Source organism: Solenopsis invicta, chromosome 8, assembly GCF_016802725.1.
Source record: "Solenopsis invicta isolate M01_SB chromosome 8, UNIL_Sinv_3.0, whole genome shotgun sequence".
In the NCBI taxonomy this organism is placed as follows: domain Eukaryota; kingdom Metazoa; phylum Arthropoda; class Insecta; order Hymenoptera; family Formicidae; genus Solenopsis; species Solenopsis invicta.
This window is the reverse complement of record NC_052671.1, coordinates 6,576,733-6,598,650: the sequence shown is the minus strand read 5'-3', so window position 1 is coordinate 6,598,650 and position 21,918 is coordinate 6,576,733. Positions and strand designations below refer to the sequence as shown.

Genomic DNA, 21,918 nt, shown 5'->3' with positions numbered 1-21,918 from the left:
GAGGAGATGAAGGAGGGGAGGAGCGAGGTGAGGAGCGTTGTGAAAAATTTGTGCAATGTCGGTCGCGCATAATGCGCGGGCTGTCGAGGCCCCGAAAAACAATGGTATTTGCATCATAAATAAACGCGACGCCTGACCTGAATCTCGGTTGCCTTCCGGCGCGCGGGCGATTCTTTTAACGAGCGAACGAGATTCTGCAAATTAGTGCATCGAGGCTGCCTGAACAACGAAACCAAATGAGAAGAAGAGAAACGAGGGAGGAAGAGGCTGACGGCAAATTGCTGTCTTTTGGCGAGCCTGCCTGCATGGCTCTGCTTCACGCTCGGCCTTCAAACGACCTGGCTCTCCTTCTTTATTTGAACGTGTTCAGGACGAACGTGGAATTTGGACGACATTCGAGAAGAGCCAAGGCGTGAAACAGGAACGCTCCGTCTACGCACGAGTTATCTACATTTACGATGCAAACGATATTTTTTGCGTTATTTAGAAAAAAAGCTTCATGCGCTTCTATTTGCATTTATTCGCAGAGTTTCCATTGTCTTTAAATTCATTTCGCTCGTTGACATGAATCGAAGAAAGAATTTTTTTTTACTTTTGCGATTGTAGGAAATATCAAAACGACGTTGTCGATATTAGCGATAATCGATCCGCTCCTGATACGTATTCGAGGTAACGTCATAATTTCGATCCTTCTTTCGTGAATTCGTAGAACACGCACACGTGCTTCTTACGGACCAAAAATGGAAGAAAGCCGTTGGGAAAGATCCAGAGCAAGAGGGGCCACAGTCGTCATCGCGCGCGAAGAGAGCAGGAGGGAGCAGGAGAGATCGTCCTCTTCTCAATGTTACTCAGGGAATTCGAGGCAGTCGTTAGTATGCTAATGAGTGTCCCTCGTTTCTTCGTCCGTGACCGCGGCGCGCAACCGCTAAATTATTTCAGATATTTCCAAATGTCACACGAGGCGACTAGATCGACTTTGAGTTATAGATCGTGAAGCTTAGTGACACGCCTATGACGCTTGGTGCGTGTTTATAATACATGTGCATGCTTATAACTCTTACCGCTATACTTTCGTGCCTCTCTCCCTTTTCACCCTTCTTCTCGTCCTCTCCATATCGGGATTACGATGACGCCGTTATATTCCTCGCGATAACATCGAAATTCTGTGAAAGCGTCCACATGACATCCCTTTCCGCTGGTATATAGTCGTATAACCAAAATGACGTACGCAAGATGAAGGCGATATTAATTTCCCGGACGGTATCACATTTGTACAATCATATCGGGCCATCCCGCGACATTAATTAAACGTGCGAGCGGGACATCAATTAATTTCATTTATACGTGAGTGATAATAATTATATCAATGACCAGTGGTGACCGTAAGTGTATAACGGAAAGAAGGCAGGACTGTATACGCTGTAAGAGCTGATTTCATCGTCCAAACGTTCGTGATTAATTCTGTGTAATAAAATTCTTTTATATGATAAAAATCGAGGTTAATTTCGATACCGTTATTTAAAAAGCCTGCAAGAAAACGACCCACGATAGATTTTTGACAAATTCGATTAAGATACGTAACCGCCTCTTTTATACTTGGGACGGTAATGTATTCTCCTTCCTAAGGTTTCCCGTCTCATTTTATTCCACGAGAGGAGAAGGTCTAATTGACCTAAAAGGCGTTATCTGCTACTCCGTCTCCGGGAAATCGAATGTGCGAGAGCCGTAAGGGTAATCATTATCCGTTGTTGCCTTAATGAGGTCCAATTACTATCGGATGGGTCACTTAGTATACGGTAACGATATTCTGACAGTGTATAGCACACATTAGTGGGACGAAAGAACGCGAGGCAAGGGTCAACATCCCTCGGAGACCTAGCGCAGCCTAACGAGACTCGATCGTCGTCGTCGTCGTCGTCGTCGTCGTCGTCGTTTATCTGTACGACATGCGTGCTCGCGCACCATAGGCGTACGCATTCCGGCGCACGTGCGCAACCCGGAATCCACCTGTTGAATATTACTCCCTACTGTGTCGACCCTCGCGTCCGACACGCGGAAGCGAATCGCAATCGAGACAAGACCCCTCCTTTCGTAGCTTTCCGCTCCTGCGCGTATCCCATATTTGTCGCAGGAAAACAGCCACGTCCGTTCCTCCAAGACGATTTTCCCGGAGAATTTATTTTGCAGCGTCGTCGTAAAATTTTCCAATTACAAATTGTCGCTGCCTCGAAGTAATAGGACAAAATAAAGCGCTAGGAATTCACACAAATCATCTTTTATCATGCGATTATTGCGATTGGATGTAATAGCGCACAGCGGCGCATTTTCGAGATATGTTATCAACCCATACGTCACTGTTTCCAGAACACTCATTGCGATTCACCGCGACGCGAGGCTTCGTCGAACGGGGACGATCCAAGATAATCGATTGGTCGCGCTCGAGTCTCTCGTCCACTTACGGATTCGAACCGGGCAGAAGATTTTTTCTCACATTTTTTTTCTACTTCTCGCACGCTCGCCTTTTCCACATATCGGACTTTCTCACCTCTTTTCGTTGACCGTGATTACCGCGAGGATCCCTACTACCGCAATCTTTTCGTTTTCGCATCCGTCACGGCTTATTAAGTTGCCTCTTCTTTAAACTAGAGTGCGAAACGCGTGCACGAATCGCATACGTCAACTCATCGTCAGCGTATCGACTTGTACGACTTCGCCGAGTCCTCGCAGCAGGTTAATACTGCGTGGAAACTACTTCCGTCTGCTTTTTGTCGACGATTGTCTTTCCGAAGACGAATCGATAATAACCGTCTCACTTTGCTATATTTCTTCTCAAAATCGCGTGCCTTAAAAACCCATATTTCTTCTTTTTTAAATTTTGTATAATATTACGTTACTTTTTCATTAAGAAATTAAGTACTGCCAAGAAAAGTAAAAAGATATGCATTAGTTTGTTTCAATTTTTATTAATTTATAATTGAAAGCGATAAAATCGTACGTGCGATAAATTTTTTTTTAATTGTAGAATTATTTCTTTTGCGTTTTTTTTATACATTTTTCCTCTGCTTGGTTAAATTTATATTTACCTACTCTTGGAAAAGCTATTATTATCATGAGCAGATGAATTGAAAGAGTATTGTTTCGTAAGTCTTAAATAATTTAATGTTTCAAAAGTAATTGTTATGTTATTATAATTAATAATATAATTAATTATTATAATAACTTTCGAAACATTAAATCGTTATATTTAGATATATAAGAGTAATTATTATATTTAAATGAAGTGAAAGAGTTTTGTCTGTTTTTCAGAAATCTCCACTTATATTAATTGGATTTTTTCCGAACATATTTCTTTAACTTTCCATTCGCTTGTTTAACTTTGTACCGATTTTCTGTCAGCCACGCATTATAATTTTCAAGATATAATTTCGTAAAATGTGAAGACTTACTTATTGCTAGAAAACGCAACGGAACTGCCACGCTCGACTTCGTAATTACGCTTGCGTTACTCTTTAAAGTGTGTAGAATTTGCATCACAAATGTTACATAACATGCGACTCGACAATGAACGGATTGTATGACGAGACGTCGTGTGAATTCTCGGCGTCACATCACAAAGTCCGCGTACGCGAAATGTAACCCGGATTCATCCGGCGGCGGTCTCATTACTTACAAAACTTCATTGTCATCGGATTCCTCTTACCTTGCAACCCTCGCATGTGAACGCCCCGAAATGAAACCCCGCTGCGGGCTCGTCGCATACCCTGCACTGCTGGTTCATCTGCAATTATAGAAATTATAGAAGTTATTCGAAGAGCAGATACGTCAGAGTCAGTTACTTCGGCTCATCCTTGGAAGAATAAAGTGCGGTGTTACACACTGGATGGTGGGGCGGCGAACCGGTTTTCTACGTTCTCACTTCGATTTTTATTCCTCCCACGATATCTTACGGATGTTCGAACAGGATTTGGAGTACGGGAAAAGTAATTGGAAATATGTTGGAACTTGGATTAAGCGAGTATGCAAATGATAGCACGGAGAAAATAGTCACGTCTATCGATGTGTTTCGATTGTTCTCATTTCTTCGGTGAAGTCATCTAATAGCGCTTTCGACTGTGGTGGGTTTGAATCCAACTCAAAGTAGGTTAGTGACGTCACGTGCTGGAACCGCCCAATTAGAAGTACCTAAAGTAGAGCACGCGACGTCGTTAATCCACCTCGGCTTAGGTCCAAACTTTCAAACCCGTCGCAGTCGAAAACGTTATAGGTATCTTCAGATTACACTATATAAAACGCGACGTAAACTTACGATGATACATCGCGCCCGTATGAGATATATTTTGTGTACATCTTTCCTGGAGATTCGGAATTTTTTGGGTCGATTAGATCTTCGCCCATGGGCATGAAATGGATATCTGAAGAATCATTAGGTTCCCTTCTTTCCTGAATCTACGTTTCCCCACCCCCTCGTAACACTCGAATCGAAACCCGTTTTAACCCACTGGCGTGTTATAAATCAGCGCTATCTCGGCAAACGGTGCCATCTGCCTCGGTTCTGTGTCGGAGCGAAGAAACTATTTTTCGAATAAGCTGAAATAAAATTAGACCATTGATGATCCGATAAGGATATTACGATCGGCGTTCCACGCGCGTTCGTCGCGCGAGTATTTCGATCATCGTGGCATAAAAAAAATCTTGATTCTAAATTAATAGGAAAAAAAAAACTGGAGAAACCAGCTCTCAAAGTTTATGAATCGTATCTTTATAAAATTCTATTCCGTTGTGCATATTTGATACGAATACGATTTTGTTGTTTATAATAAGTTATAATAAAACGATTGAGTTATACTTTGAGTCGCGATGCGTCTCTTTCTTTTAGTTAACGAATGCAAAATACAGGTTTATGGTTCACAAAATACGTACACATATATGGAGAGAGATAAAGAGATTTTATGCGACGTAGCGTCCATGAAATGCGTATGTTTCTGACACTCCGTTCGTATCTCTGGCAAATGATGCTATATTGTGACAAGCTGCGCACGTCGAATGATACGTTAAGAGTGCGCGCAAAAAAATTAACTGCGTTCGCCTGCCGCGAACAGTCGCGAGCCGTTTCGGGACGGGGACCACCTGCGGATTCGTTGATTTAAAAATATAACCGCGACCGGTAGTCGTTGGTGTACTCAGCCCGGGAGACAAAGTTCCTCGAAAGGATGCTCTTTTTTTTATGTAAGACGAGAAGAAGAGCACTTTAACGAGAATTCAGAGTGACGGTAATTAGAGCTCCGATACGACACGATCTCGCGCGCGCTGCGCCTAGTCGTGGTCTTTGTAATTGCTCCTCCGAAGAAAATGGGCTGCCGCTCGCATTTACCGACGAAGACGGACGATAAAACGAAAAGAGAACGAACTAGAGAGGAAGAGGAGAGGAAGAGGTCGGGTCCGCAGGTTCGTTAAGGTTTCAAGTTTTTTCGGTTGCTTAACACCCGCTAACCCTCCTCCTCCACTCGCTGCGTGTTCGTTGATGAAGCGAAAAATTCTTCCACTCCTTCCTGTTCGGTCTGCTCTCTCGGTTGGTCGAATTTCGCGATGTTTGTTCATGAAAATCATTAGAACGATCAAGTAATCAGCTGGTGATTATTATAACCGCTCGCGCCGATTTCGATGCCAATCGCAATGCCATTCTTTTCAAAAGAGCACGCATCTCGATCCGTGTGTTTTCGCGAACATTAGATTTAAATAATAAAAAACAGAATTAATATAATTAACGGTTGTCACAAAATGAGAAAGTATGTACCGTTTAAACAAATTAATTCAAATAAATTACATGGTTTAGATATTGCGCTCTCGCATATATACATATTTTTTATTTTTATCTAAAATTTATAATTTTTTCAGCGTTGTATTATAATACGCACGTGCTTTTGTCTTTAAAATATTTGTGTTCGAAACATTCGGCGGATCTCCGTCGACTATTTTCTGATATTTCTAACGCATTCCAAGACCCAGTCGTTCTAAGTGGGTTTAAGAGTTCGAGCAACGAAACCTAATACAAAACCAAATAGAGCAGAGTATACGTATAACGGAGCCACCGGATCGCGTGTGCTCTCGAACGAACAGACGTATAGGAACGGCGCGGGATGCAGCACATCGCGAATACGAAGAAAACAATAAGCGCGAAAGGTCGAGACGCGAGAGAGGTAAAGGCCGAGATGCGAGCGTCGGAGGTGGAGCAATTGCAAACGAAAAAAAAACTCCCATCGTTCTAATAACTGAAGGGAACAGACCCGAGGAGCGGGGTGTGCGCCGTGATTTGCAATAAATCTCAGAGAGCGCATAAGTCAGGCCTTCGCGGTGGACGTTGCGCCGTATCTGGTAAACCGTACCATTTACGCGGCTGACCCTATTGATTTCACAAAAGATCACGCTGCAACTGTTATCGACGGTAGTCCATGGGGATCAATGTGGGCCAAGGTAAATCTACATCGTCGCGACGGATCCGATCTAGCTCTTTGTACGCGCGGTTGCGTCGACTTCGAAATATCTGCTCGACCCTGCCGGGTTCGTCTCGCATACAAATTCTTACGATTTCGACGAACGTTCCGATCAGTGCGTGAATCGCAGAAAGGAAAGAAAAGAAAACAATACGCGCGACGTCTTTCAATCTGATCATCGATGTCATTGACTTCAATGGATCGCAGTTCGTGGTGCAGCGCAGGGGAACAGGTGAAACGAGAGAAGAGTCAAGAAGAAAAGGGGGTCACGGGGGAGCCAACAGTGTAAACACGCGGTGCCTCGTACCCCAGTTTCTGTAGATAGAGTCAATATTTGCCTGGCATCGGTGCGTTAATGAAGTCGATCGACTTTGCGTACCTGCTCCAAATATCGACTCGCGAGCCACGACGACGACGATGGCGCGAGAGCAGAAGGGTCACGCGTGAGCCTTTTACTAGCCTCCCATGTGCGTGCTCACACGCGTCTATGCGGCCCGTATACCTGCAAACGGGGGCACATCGTAGTTTACGCGCCATTAAACACAAGTCCCGTGTGACGTTTATCCCTTTATGAGGCGTTTTTTGACCTGAGAGTCAGGAGCGCTTCTTTTGTCGTTCCTAACCCTCGCTACTGTGTCGTTACAACCCTTTCTTCGTGCCGACTTTGTACGGCTCTTGATCATCATTTTTGTAATCATTTTGGTAATCGACGACGGAATTCTTTCTTCTTTGTACTTTCTACCGTGAAAATCATTCGGCGAAAGAAAAATATGAGAAATCTACGTTTTATTTGAGATATTTTTGTAATAGCGCTGATTCACTATCTTCCCTAATAGCGCTAAGTCATTATTTCCCCGAAGATAAAATGTAAATGAAGCTAATTATGTAATGTATTTTTCTGTACTGCGACAAATAATTTTCTTGAACCTCGAACTAGTTCACGTCGAAGTTCGAAGTTCTCGTAGGAGAGGATGAACAATGGCCAGTGGTAAAAAGCGCATGATTCATATGGATCACGAAAGTGACATAAGAAGGAATGGAAATATTACGAAATCATTTCGATCGCTTGCGACGGTTGTTGCCGAAGGAAGAAGAATCGTTCGACGCAGAATTAGATAAAGTAATGACATCATCGAGACAACGATTTATAATTCCTTTTCTTTATCCGATATACTTCTAAGCTACATTCCAAAGCATCCTCTCCGAGAAAAATTTCAGTCGTTGTAATATAGCATACGTTACGTGTACTGTATATTTCGAGTAAAATTTTCCTGGGAAAGGACGTTTTAGAACCTAGTGTTTATGGTTTGAATAAAGAAAGTAGATAACTTTAGAATGCCATATATATTTGTCAGCAGCAATAGAAAAACGACGATCGTTTACGTTTGAAGGTGCTAATTCGGAATACTCGACGATACTATGCGAGGCTCGTCAGTTACGAGGAATCTCTTGTTTTACAGGACACTTTGCGCAAACAGGGGTATAATCATTTTTCCGTGACACTCGCAGGCGCGTCCGTCGTTATAATTCTTCGCGGCAACGAGAGTACACGTTAGAAACGCAGTTTGCGCGAAATAATTAATCGGCGGTGTATTAATTCACATATTTATTACATACCGCGTTAAGAATGAGCACTTGATTACTGTCCAGGTCGTGATATACGGCCGGTGATTTTTCTCCAGTGCGTTAATGAGTCAATGAATCTACTCGAAAGAAGGAGTCGATATATCACCCGGGATACGCGTTCGCGCGCGCGCGCGCGTTTGCGCACGAAAGTTCCTCGTCTCGATGTTATCGGCGCTTAATTATGCGCGGAAGGATTACGCTCAAATAAATGCATACGCCGTATATAATCGACTATTACCGGATTACATAAAATAAACAGGATCCTGCGTGTACACAAACGAGTATCAAGAGACTTCGGCGAAGCGGGAGGCGAGCGATGGAAAAAAGACTTTAGGAAACTGGTTCTCTCATCGGGCATGAACGGTAACATTAGTTAGGGACGGGAAGTTTTTAACGATCTTTCAGATAGTCTAAGTGAAACTTCGTAAACACACACACAGTCTCTAATCGATAAAATATACTCTTCAAATAAAAATAATCGTGATGCCACAATTTTTATTTAAAGTACAATATAATAAAATTGATTATTTTTAAAAACTTTTTAATTTGGAAAAGGATATTCTTGGAGAGGTGTTTCAGTAATTTCAAATAAATCTCTTAAATAAATTCTGCGTGCATTGATTTTATATTGAATGTTTTATATGTATCACGTAAATAAGATCGATTATCGTTATTCATGATAAATGAAAAAGATAATGTCATTTTTCTTATAAAGCAGATTTCATCTATGCTACTGATCGTGTGCATAATACGATCAAAGCGAAGAAAATATAGTTTATCATATTGTAAAATCTACGAAAATTCTGGAAAAGCCCTAAAAAGGAAGCAAGATACACGCGGCCGCCGGCCGGTGCAATTTGTATTGGCGTCGATGCGTTTTTAACGATCCCTTTGATGGATGATAGTCGCTCATTCACAGACGCGTCGATCGAATCCCTGAAAAATGATCTTGCGCATCGGCTCGCACATTCTCAACGGGAATATATAGATGTAGCGATGCGCTACTATATAGGGTGTTTAAAAAGCGGCTCGCTTCTACAGAAGCTTTTACATAATTACGTAAAATTAGAACATACAACAAATTTGCGCAATGTGATGGTATGTGATAAATTAGGAGCAAGTTACTTTGAAAATTGAATATTTTTTGCCAATTAAATTTTATGGAGACAATAAATAAAAACCTAATAAAAGTTTTAACATTAAACAGTTTTATTTGACTTAAATCGCGCCATAATTAACTCCGACCTAAGTAAACGAATTTCGTTGGAAAGGCGAAAAAAAACTCGTGCAATGAAATCCTGGCTAATGAATCTTGAAATTTTGTAAAAGAATCTTCCGCTGATAGCACATAATTTTTCTTCACACCCTGTATATACGCAGTCCGCGAGCATATGGCAAGCTAGGCAGCAGAGTTCCTTTTCGGTTAATATGTTTTCGCGATCCACAATGCGCCCGGTCGGGAGCCAAAGACAATTAATAACCTTCCGGAGTATCATTTATCGCGACAGTTTAGCCTCACGTTAGAGCGAGCTCGTCCCATCGAGGAGCACGAAGCGCATAAACGTCGTGGCGCAGGTAGCCACGTCGTAGATGACATTGTCTGCCTCCTCGAGCCGTGACCGATCCGATTTTTAACAGCGATTTTGCGTCCGCCACTCGAGAGTCAATCGAGAACGGTCGCCGCGCGCGACCCTCTCGCACTTGTGGGAATCGCGATGGGTGCTCCTCTCGGAAGTACCACGATTCGTTATGCCCGCGTTATGCCCGCGTTATGCCCTCGTGCATGTGACTGCACATGTGCCACGTACGTACGTCGTCTGAGCCAGAACCTCTATCTGAGAGCAGCTGCTTCCATGCACGGAGACGCGATGCGTTTCGCGAGCGGCACGTTCCGAAGCGCCAAATGAATACGTAACGTTGCGAGCGGTCGAGCGCGACTCGCGGAGGAAAAAAAGATCCGTGGCCGACTTCGGCAGGAAAACCAATCGTCGCGTCATTGTACTTCGAATTACACGCCGCGTAACATGCGACAGGGAACGAAGTGGGGATTAACGCGGAAGGCCTCAATGATAAATACACAATATATTTTCGTTAGATTTACGAGAGAAGTAAAACGATCAAGAATCCGCACGCGTGTTTTGTATACGTTCGTTATGTTCGAAGGAGCATATTGCACGCGATTGTGACTAAGTAGTGATTTACATTCGCAGTGCGTTTTGCCAGATAATGATTGCGTGATGGACGAGATCGTGCATGGTCATCTAGATCGTGATACATGTGACAATTTACTTATTCAGGACTCTTCTACAAGCCCAAAAGCATGCTATATTGTATAGTAGCCGAACGCTTAGGCGGAAGAAGCGTATCACGGCATTAAATAAACGTGCAGCGAAACAAATGTTTCCTTCCGTTCAAGTACTTTTCTTACAACGAGCGTATCATCGCACGTTTAACGTTAAATATTTAATCATCGAGTCTCGTAAGGAATATACGAATAAATATACGATTTCTCTTGAAACAAGAATGAACAATCGTGCAGAGTCGGAACTCGTTAAATAACCGCGTATTATAACGGAGGGTCCCTTCGAATATATAAAAGCTCCGGGTTTTATATCCGTCTTCTGCTTACTCCAAGACGCACGAGACCGGTATGCCTCGCCGCGGCGCAATTTAATCTCCCTTTATTTGGCGATTAAGCGCGCCACCATTGATTTATAATCTCATAAAAGGCCGAAGGCACGGTCCTGTAACGACGTCGGCAATATCGCGAACCGAAAGAGCATCGGGAAGGTTTCGCGCGTGTATATGCGTGCGTATGTACTCGCGCGTAAGCCGCGATATAAGTGCAATTTCTACGAAAGTGACATTTAAAATTTTATACTCGATCTCGTGAACAAATTCTCCGACAGTTTTCGACATTAACTTAATAGAAATGCGCAATGCATTAAAAAAATAATACGGTCGAAAGTCCGTTATACTTTCGTTAAAGTTTTGTAGAACAGACATTTTATTCAGAATCGTATCAACATTAATTAATTACTTCGTTATTAAAAATTGTATTTTAATTATACTTTGTATGTTATATAATATTTTGCGATAAATTTCGAACTTGTTTCTATATGTACCTTTAATTATTAATCTAATTTCATTATTAATATTAATTAGAATATTAATCAGTTTATGTTTAATTTATTATGTTGATATTGATTAGGTAAGACATCACGTCAGTCGCTTGGCTGTAGCCTCACCTATTGTGCGCTCAATCATCATCATAACCTTTTTACTATAATGCGTATTTTATTTTCGTACTACCTGTGTTGCACGCAGTAAATTAAAATCGAAATCAAATAATTATAATTTTTTATTTTTAATCCGTGAAAATAACTATTTACCATTGCGAGATATTCTCGTTGTAAGTCTGATAATTCCAGGCAATTACTTCACTCAGTTCAAGACGTAAGCATAGTACTCGAGAATACGTATTCGTGATTATCTTTTGCTCTCGTCCGCGACGAGTTGCACAGTGTACGCGATAAGACGATCGGATCGTCCACTCAGCTAGCGCGGTCGCCTTCCGTAGGCACTGTTGTCATTCTAACGGAAGCGGGACCAAGTGTAGATTGGTGTAATTCACGAGTTATCGCCGGTGAACAAAGAGCATCGATTTAGATTAGAAAAGTAACGGGTAATTTGCGTGCACGCCGTTAAACGCGCCTTTTAAACGATCCAGATAAGATAAAGAGAGACATTTCCACGCATTCGCACGTTTCACTTAACTTCTGGTCGGCCGCGGTGCGTTTCGCTTATGTCCGTTCTAAGAAAATATTCTCGCATATTCTGTTGTACAACCCGGTTTTTTTGTCCTTGCCTAAGCTCATTCTAATTTATTTAGAAGACGATAATACTGTCTACAGATTGCCAAGTCGCAAAGATGATAATCCAGTTTGCGCACTGAAAGAAAAATGAAGTGCGCAAGTGTTTTCTTACAGATCAGTACGACGTGACTGCCATGTGAGAGAGTTGGATTTGAGAATGCAGAATTCTTAATCGAGCATTTCATCTACACTTTACCGCCACGGTTAGGTCAGGGTCTTAGGCCTCCATTCGGCATCGGACAAAAAAAGATAATACGCGTATTTGTCACGACTCTCAGTACTTCCCGCATGACTTGTAAAGGGTGGCACTGTAGTGGCGGCAAAAAGGCGTTAAGTCAGATCACGACCCCGTGACGACGACGAACCACGCCGGAAGGGGTTAATATGCAAATGAGACGCGACACGTCGCGCTTAGGTCGGTATGCATAAAAGATTTGCAACGTCGGTTGCACTAACATCATGCAAATCTAATCTTTGCGTATCACTAGATCAGAGATGACACGATGGAATATTTCGACAATTGTGCATACATGTTATGTAACGACAAAACATACAAATCAATCAACATAAAAGGAAGTAATATGCATATGTATGATTTTTTTACGTTTCAAAAAGTTGGTCAGTCGAACTGTTTGTTCTGTATGGAAATCGAAGACTGCTATTAAAGATTCTGAAGCGTCGAAAGGATTAAAAATTTAGTTTTTGCTAAAAAAAATTGTGGCAGAAAATCCTCATAAATAATATTAACTCTTACGATATTATGCTCGAAACAGTGTCTCATTCCTACCATTTTGAGTCTCTCAAATCTGTTCACTATTTTATCTATTTAAAGTGGTTAAAAAAATTCACGTACATACTTTTAGCTTTCTAGAGCAAAAATATTGAAACTTTACTTTAAAAAATAATAAAATATATACAATAATCTGTTGACTTGCGAGAAACTTGTACGAACAAGAATCGATCGAACACGAAAGGTCCGAGATAGTAGGGAAAGGATTAATTACATCAACATTTTTTAATTCGATACTGGAGTCAACGTAAAAGTCTTTGCTGTAAATGGTATAGCACTGAAAAATTTTTAACTTAATTTGTGTTAAATATTCAGCTTGTGAAGCTGTTTACGCTATTATCTTACTTGACGCGAGAAGTTCGACGTTCTCCCTAACTTTCATATTTAACTTACCGAAATGAAGATGCGTCCCTGAGCACGCATGCAACTCGTCGCGCGAGTGTACGCGTGCACGTGTATGAGCGATGAATCGGAGCGGGAGAAAGATCGAAGAGAGAGAGAGAGAGAGAGAGAGAGAGAGAAAGAGAAAGAGAATGAAGAAAGGAAAAGAGAAGATGCGCGATTCTCTTCTCGGACCTCTCTTGGAGCATAGAGCTCGCCGGATATACAAGTGGGTAATAACCGTATGAAAGGGTAACAAAGGTGGCTGACACACCGCGGTCGACGTAAAGAGCAGGGGGCAAGGGTATGGGCGCGGGCAAGGGAATAGCAATAAATATATTTTGACATGGGAGAGCCTTGCCGACGGTCTTATGCATAATAATTGTAACGGCCGTCTCTCTCGCACTTGCACGGTACAACGCGTACGCACAACGTACGCACGCGGGCAAGACGTCGTCGCTCTCGGGCCCTTTGTGTCGCCGAATTACGATACTGGCTAGCAGTAGGCAAATATTATAGCAACAGGCGAAGAGACGAGGGGTAACGATAATGTTTTCATTTGATGACGACTAACCTCGACTAACCGCACGTGAGATCACACATTGGGGAGAAGGTCCCCCATCTGCCCTCCTCCTCCTCCTCGGACGAAGCACGTAAAAAGAAGCTTCTCCGGAATTTACGCAAATACGCATTTTAAATAAGTTAATATATACAGAGCGTGTATAGTATATCTGGAATCCAACGGGACTTGGTCAATAAAAAACAAAATGGTTATTTTCTTTGTATTTTATTTTTGTTTACTAAAATGCAAAAAATTGCATTTTAAGTTTATTCCACATGCCTGACAATAATTTACAAGTGACTGAAATGACTGTCGCAAAGCGTTGACTGATACGGCTTTCGGAGAACGCGTTGTCATAATTTAATTGTTGTACGCCAGTATTTGATCCGAAATCAAGTCTTTATCATCAGCCATTCACTTTATTCGCCTAATTTGGTATTATGTGACATTTTTTTATTCCCAAGATAAAAATGCTGATAAAAGAATGCTATTGCAACCTGCATTCAAAGGGCGACGACGCGTTCTGTGAAAGCCAAACTGGTCGATGGTTTTGGAATAGTCATTTCAGTCATTTGTAAAGCATTATCAGCAGTGTATAGATTTAGGACGTGACTTTGAATAAATAAAAATAAAATTTTAAACACGTTTGATCATTTAGGAGACTATTTTGAAGAAACAAAAAAAATTTAATCACTTTTTTTTTTATTGGGTTAGTCCTGTTGGATTTTAAAAGCATGACACTGAGAAAGAAAAGTTGTTAAATTGAGTAAATTATTCAATTTGATTAATTCTTTTAGTTCAAGTATTTATGTATTTATCAGAATATTAAATAGATCAATAAAGAGCAAACATATATAGACGTTAATATTGAGATATATAATTATGACTAAATGTTTACATTCCACCATGCATATTTCGGGTTCACTTGCCCCTTATCAACATGTGATAGTTTTTTCACGAATTTTAATCGCACATGTTGTAAACTATCACATGTTGATAAGGAGCAAATAAGCTCGAAACGTATACATGGTGGTATATAAAGTCATTTAATCATAATTAGTCATAAGACATTTAGTCACAATTATATATTTCAATTTTAACATCTATCTATGATTGCTCTTTATTGACCTATTTAATATTCTGACACTGCATATGTAGATATAGAGCTAAAACTATATTTCATTTTTAATTTACGCATTTAACTCAAATACAAAGTACTTGAATTTAAGCATTTATATATTTAACTTGAATACATAAATGCTTGAACTGAAAAAATTTAATCAAGTTAAAAATTTTGGTCAAGTTAACAACTTTTCTTCTCTATGTGTATATAAATGTATTTTTAAATTTAAGGATTTGTATTAAGGAAAAGAGTAAAAAGTACCTAAACCTTTACATATTTGTAGACATAACTTTGAAAAATAATTTCTTTCGTAGTAAAATTAACCAAATGAAGTATTCTTATATAACCCAATTTTATCACGGAAATAATAAACTATGTTTGTGTGAAAGGAATAAAAATTATCAAGAATGTTGTTACAACACTGCTTCCGTGCGATTTCGTAACAAGTATATAATCGGAGACTTTAACCTTTAGACCGCCGGAAAATCTAAATATAGACGCTACAGAGGATCCGATATTATATAGGTTATCCCGAAATATTGTACTTGTATCTTGGATATAAGTACAACATTTCGGTAATTTTCTAAGAGAATTACCATAGATCCAATGCCGGCGGTCTTAACCTGCTACTTGGCGCGTTGAGAATTTAAATGCAAGTTTATTCGTGTCGTACTAACGATATTTATTGATATTTTTCTTATCAAAAAACATTGCTTAAAAAATAACCTTAATGGCAAGTTTATGACAATAATATTGATCAGTAATGAAAGAATTGTCACACACATTACAATACATCATTAATTACAAATACATAAAAATATTAATAGTATGTTTGTAATCTAACGAAATGTGTAAAAGTAAGATGACTCACCTCACACAAATTGAAAATCCACCGCAAATGTCAGTCTCGTTTCCCGGTTCACTAATTGTAAGTCAACAAATAAGAAGTGTTCCGAAGCAACTGTTCCAGTCCGTTATCATATGTTACACATCATATCTCTCATTTCCATTGAACGTTCCGTTTGCTCTTATTATACCGATTATACCTTATCTTCGATCACATATTTCTCCAATTATTTAACGTTCAAATTCGAAGAAAATTGTTTCTTCCCTCGCAATGGCCGGTGATCTTCTTGAGAGCTTCGCTATATCCGATTAGTCTCGTTCTCTTCACAGACCGCTACCGGCGGCGTGTCATGCTTGAACCATACAATTTCGATTGATCGTAATTCACGCACTTCCTCGTCCGATACTTATTCTATTCCTTTTCTCTCTCTCTCTCTCTCTCTTTCTTCTCCTTCTTTTCTACTTCCCCCGCTGTTTCCTCGCGATTTTTTCCTTCACCTCTTTTCCTCCTCGGTCGCTGTGCTCGTCTTTGTATATTCTCAATCTCTTTCTCTCTCTTTCTCTCCCCCCTCTCTTTCTATCTCTCTTGTATGTGCACGTGTGACGGTGCGACTACGACGATGGACGAGAAAGGACTGGTGCTGTACGATCGCTCAGACCTGTTTGACTGCATCGAAGCGCCTAAGGAGAACCGTGCCGTACCGAAGGAACACGATTTTCCTCCGTATAGTAAGAGCCATCTGGGGAGCTGTTCTTACCCATCGGTTCACGCCTGTGCCCGGGCCCTCCAACAGCTCCAGTCCGGGCCCGATCGTCGACCAATCGGTGTTCACCGGTTCCCGGTACCTGTCCAAGTGCCACCCATCCGTCCCCACTTGTAACCGGCTCCACCACTCTTGAAAGATTCCAACCGGCCCTCGCCAACCGCAAATATTGCCACTCCGCTAACTCGTTCGTTGGCTACGACTTGAATATTTTTATCAGGAATATATGTATACATATATATGTATAAAATATGTGAGCAGAGAAAGAGAGGTATAATAAGTTGTTATTTTACACTTCCTGCACTATTTTTCTGTTTCTCCTCTTCCCTCTATTGTTGCTAAATAGATCGGGATTAAACGTTATTTTGATTATGTTCTAATTTTAATAATGTAAAGTTTTAAATATTTAATTCTATTTTTGTAAATTTATTTGGATACGAGATTTATTATACATTAATTTTTAATGAATAACGAAGGCAAAATAACAAACGTTTTATTTTATTTATCACAATATTTTCATACGGAGAAACTATTATGATTTTTATAACGATATATTTTTTATTATTCTTCATTTTTTTTTCTTATAAGTGTATAATTTTCTATTATTATCACGTCACAGACGTTCAAACAATCGAGCCAACGGATTTCCACGTAACACGGTTTTTCCTGGTTGAAGTCACAGGTATTTTCAGTTTTCTCCAGTGTGGCGAATATTATGATGATTTCTCAAGCGTATATAGACAAGAGGTTTTCTTGTCACTCTCTCTCTTTCTCTCTCTCTCTGTTCGGTATTCGAAATAGCACTCTTACGACGCTCCAGAATCCAGCTACGGAGAGATGAGTCTTTTTGCGCTACGCGGCGACGTTCGCGGTTTAAGCAAAGGCGCCTTATGTCGCCAATGCGGGCTTTATTTGCGTATGCTAAATGGTGCACGCACGTGGTTTCCACATTCTCTGGAATGGCTAATCATACCGCAAATAATCGTGAACACGCGGCGTGAATCCTTTAGTCTTCAGACGTACTTTACGACACGGCTTTGCCATTCGGAGCGACCGTATTTTTTTTTCTATCGTACCAATGCGGCAGTTTGTAAAGACAATTTAGACAGCGGAGGTCATCTCCACTGGAATTCGTGGAATTCACCTTCTATCAAACTCCTATTGGAATCCTTGCTTCTGAGCTTGGTTTATAATTAAATATAGCTCTCTTTCTCTTTCTTTAAGAGTGATTATTGCCACTTTAATTTATAGGACGTGATCGGCTTTTCTTAAAGTCTTTATTGAGCCATCATTTTTACATTATCATTGTTTCATATTGTATTGCCTAAATATTAACGGGATATAACAAATTCTAGATTTTACAAGCTGTTGCTTTTACTATTATTTTCATAATTGTTCTCTATTGTTGTCATTGTGATGAAAGACAATTTTTTAATAATTTGAAACTTTAACACAATGTTATTGACATTATTTACATTTCGGAACTAAATTTCATTTAAAATGTTCTAACAATTTTATGTTATCAACTTAAATTCTAAAACTCTTAGATTAATAATATATTACTCCTTAATTGTAGTAATTGTGCTACATAATTTCATTTTAATAACGTCTCGGAATAAGCATGTTCTACACATTGATCAAAGATCATTAGATATGAAACAGGAAATGTACTCCTTTCAAAGGGTAATTTATACAAATATTTTTAACACCATCCAACTAGCGTGAATACATAATTAAAATGCGAGCTCAGTAAAACTAAAAACTAGAAGCATTTTAATCTCTTGTCCCATTCTCATTTTGTCATTGAAAGGTTCACTTTTCTTATGTTGCATCACGTTTATCAGTCACTTTTGCAAAAGCGTAGTACAAAGCAATGCAATTGCTGCTCTATATTTAAATGAAATGCATGAATTAAATGAAACTGCATGCGACCAAAGTAGTCTCCATCATTAGGAAGATGCATTCTGTATTTCGGAGCATCGAAATTTTTTGATGCTCCGACGATGCGACGCGACCGTTAAAGATCCAACGGGTCACAAAGGGGCTGGCCGATCCAATAAAATGTCGAAAGGCGCACGGGGGCGAGGTCGAGTCGCAGTGGTGCGAGACGAGGTACAGCGGCGCTATAAATTAGTAAGATGTGTCCACTCGTGGAAATTAAACTATAGAAACTGGTTTTGAACGTAAAACGCATCTCCTCTTGCTGCATGCACATGACTCTCTTTTTCTTCATTTCATCTCCTCTCTGTTTCATTTCTTCCCTTTTTTTCTTTTACTTTTTCATTCAAGTATCCCTTTACCTTCGCCGCTCCTCATGATCGTTCCTTTTATTCTTCTCTTTTCTACTCGTGATCTTCATTCTTCTTTCACACTCGTGCTCGTCGTGTCTTGTATTATTCATTTCGCTTCCTCGATTAACAATTGATTTTATTTGCCGGAGAAGATAATAAAACGAACATTCATAAAATCTCATCATAAAAATCGATGTATACGAACAAACAACAAGTAAGAATTTCTGTTATTGAAATTAGGGAAGATGTGTGTAACAAATGAAAATTTTTCAGCATTCAATTCGTATTCAGAGTGATTTGTTCGTTAAACAAAGTATCACAGAACATTGATAAGTAATATTTAAAAAAACGTATCTTTTAATTTTTACAATAATTAATATTTTAATTATTTTTTCTTGTGGAATAGCGGAAAGATTTGCAAAGTCGAATGAAATGTGTCTTTAAAAATACGAACGTGTCGGACTAACATTAGTATTCTTGATTATGTAGATGGCGCAAAAAAGATTACAAGATCATAATTACGTAAAGCTTGAATATGACGATTATTGCATGACAATTGTCGTAGACTGGAAGAATAAATTTTTTGCAGAGGATTGTATTCTTATTTCGTCATTGATCCGTTGATGATCCTGTGATATTTCCTGTGAAAGAAACTGCTGTAAATCCGCCGATGTATGGCAACAAGAGAGGCACTGCAGACAACGTCAGATTCGTGATCAATTGGCCGCATATAATCTGGATGTATCTACGCGTTCGGCCGTCCGTTCTCCTTTTTGTCTGTCGCAGTCTCATCCTAGTATGAATGCTCGTTCATGCAGAAGCCTTTCTCGAGAAGGCAGATGGGACTAATATAGACTCCATTCTATCCCGAAGATATGAACTCATTCTTTCGATGGTGTCGGAGCTGCTCATCGACACGGAAACAAATAAGATTTATCGTTCCGTGTATGTCGCTCTGATCGCCCCTTGTCGTTGGGAAACGGTTGTGATAGTTTTCGTCTTGTATAGATGTAGCATAGATATTAACGTGTAAAAAAACGAGGAAAAATACCGAGGAAAATGATACGTTAGTTTATGCGGTAGATTGCAAGTGTTAGATTACGAGTATCAATTTGTAATTAAAATACGAAACGATGAAATATTGAAATTATCTATTTAACTTAATTATACAGACAAATTGAATTAGAAGATAGGAAAAGAAATATGTGTGAATTGGTGCGATAAAATATTTTTTTATTTATTTTTGCATGGCATTTAGATGTAACTAAATTTAATGCAGACGTGTCGATCAATCTAAAATACTCATTTCATATTAATTTATTTTAAATTTGTATTGTATAAAAGTGCGAGTCACGTGGAATAATATTTATACGGCAAAAAAATTTCTTATCGCAAATACATTCACACAATTAAATACGAAGAGAACCGTTGTCTAAGTTTCCGGGACTTATTGTTGATAATTAACAATAGCGTTATCTATAAGCGTTACACGGAAGGGTTTAACAAAATAAAAAAAACATTGTCAAGCAAGGTCTTATCCTGTTAACCATCAGTTTTGCCATACATTGAGAAAAAAAGATTCAAATAGATATGTTATCAGTACTATTCAAGTAAATTATTTATATCACAATATTAAATATTACTTGTTTGTAGAAAATAATACTTCTCTCTCTCTCTAAAGAAGAATAACATATTTACCTGATGAATTACGAAAATTTTTTTCTCATTGTCAATGTAAAATAGAAATAGTTTATAATTCAATTGACAGAACACTTCTATTATCACACCCGATGTTCCATAAGAAAAATATAGAATTTTGTATTGAGATACTGCCAAACAATGGTTATTTTGGCTCAGGTATCTTGTATTAAGAATGTATATACATATACGTATATATTCTTCACTTTTGCACTTCAGTTATTCAAGACTGCGAGAAGTATACGTAATAAGGTGGCGATTTAAAAAAATGATTCACTACTTTATCGTGCTCTAAAATGCAGAAACCCCATTATTTCCGGTGCTACGTACATACAGTACAGCTCATAAATCGCGGAGTGGTATACGCACTCGTAAACATAAAGTGCAAACGTGTGTTTTTCACGATCGAGAGCCCACTAAAATCCTGGTGACAGTGATATCGGTTATTGCGGGACTCGGACAACGGGAACATTCGTAAACCTTTTTCTGCGCACGACGCGTGAAATTCGCATCACGATCGTATTTCCTGACTAAATCGGCCGCCTTGTAAAAATATGATCCGCGCGATCGGAGGTAAACGCAAATCCTTGGAAATAAATTAGAGTAGAGAAATTACGATCGCAATTCCGTAATAATTCTCGCGCCGCGACCGAGTCAAAAGAAAGAAAAACAGTGTAGTACAATTTAGATCGTTTTGCATGAATTCTAGATTTCGCAAATCCTTGTACATCGGCAATCTCTTGTTCGAAATGAATTACATCTTATTTGATCAGGATCAGTTTCGCCAGGCACAGTGTAATTGTTCAGATATGTTAGTTTGTTTTTTAAAGTTGATCATATTCTTTTTGTTTGCACTATTAAATGTCGAATTGAGTTCAATTTAAATTATTTTTTAATCTTTCTACGTCTCTCACTGCTGTTACTTAATGTGTTAGTTTAATTTTATAATTTAATAACTGTAAAACAATAAAGTTAAACAATTAAACTCAAAAAATTTGTTACATTTGAAATTTATTATTTATTAGATGCATACATTGATATGGACACTACTTGCTACGACTGATTAATTCAATTATAGAATAAATTGATTAAACACAATTGTTTTTGTTCTAACAATAAATTGAAATAATAAATTCCAACATAGAAGTTAAAAGTAATAAAATGTTATTCAACTCAAGGAATTGATTTAAATTTGATTCTTTAGTATTTAACAGTGTACATAAACTTTTTATACTCAGTCCAGTTATATTTTACGAGCTAATCTAACTAATGTCTCTAATAAGAGATTTTATATGCAAATTCCCAATGTCTTGTCTTTCTTCGAAAATAGAGAAGTATTACCGCCGAATAAGGCAGGTCCACGAAGAAGGATGGAGTTAACGGTTTTACGAAAGCGCGATCGTGCAACGCAGAATTTCTCGAGATAAGATGTATGATCGCTTCTAGCGGAGAGAGGTGCAACATAGGCTCT

At 39.2% G+C, this 21,918-nt stretch overlaps 1 protein-coding gene and 1 long non-coding RNA gene across 4 annotated transcripts in view; one reads left to right on the top strand and one right to left on the bottom strand.

The window, feature by feature from the left end:
- The window catches only part of LOC105196906 (protein embryonic gonad), a 33,946-nt gene extending 17,513 nt beyond the window's left edge, over window positions 1-16,433 (bottom strand). The window contains exons 1-2 of the mRNA XM_011163065.3: window positions 15,720-16,433; window positions 3,701-3,778 (exon numbers count right to left, since the gene is read on the bottom strand). Coding sequence (XP_011161367.1) covers window positions 3,701-3,778 — 78 coding nt within the window. The 5' untranslated portion in view covers window positions 15,720-16,433. The remainder of the gene's footprint in view (window positions 1-3,700; window positions 3,779-15,719) is intronic.
- The window catches only part of LOC120358604, a 179,414-nt gene that overhangs the window by 37,724 nt on the left and 119,772 nt on the right, over window positions 1-21,918 (top strand). The window lies entirely within an intron of this gene.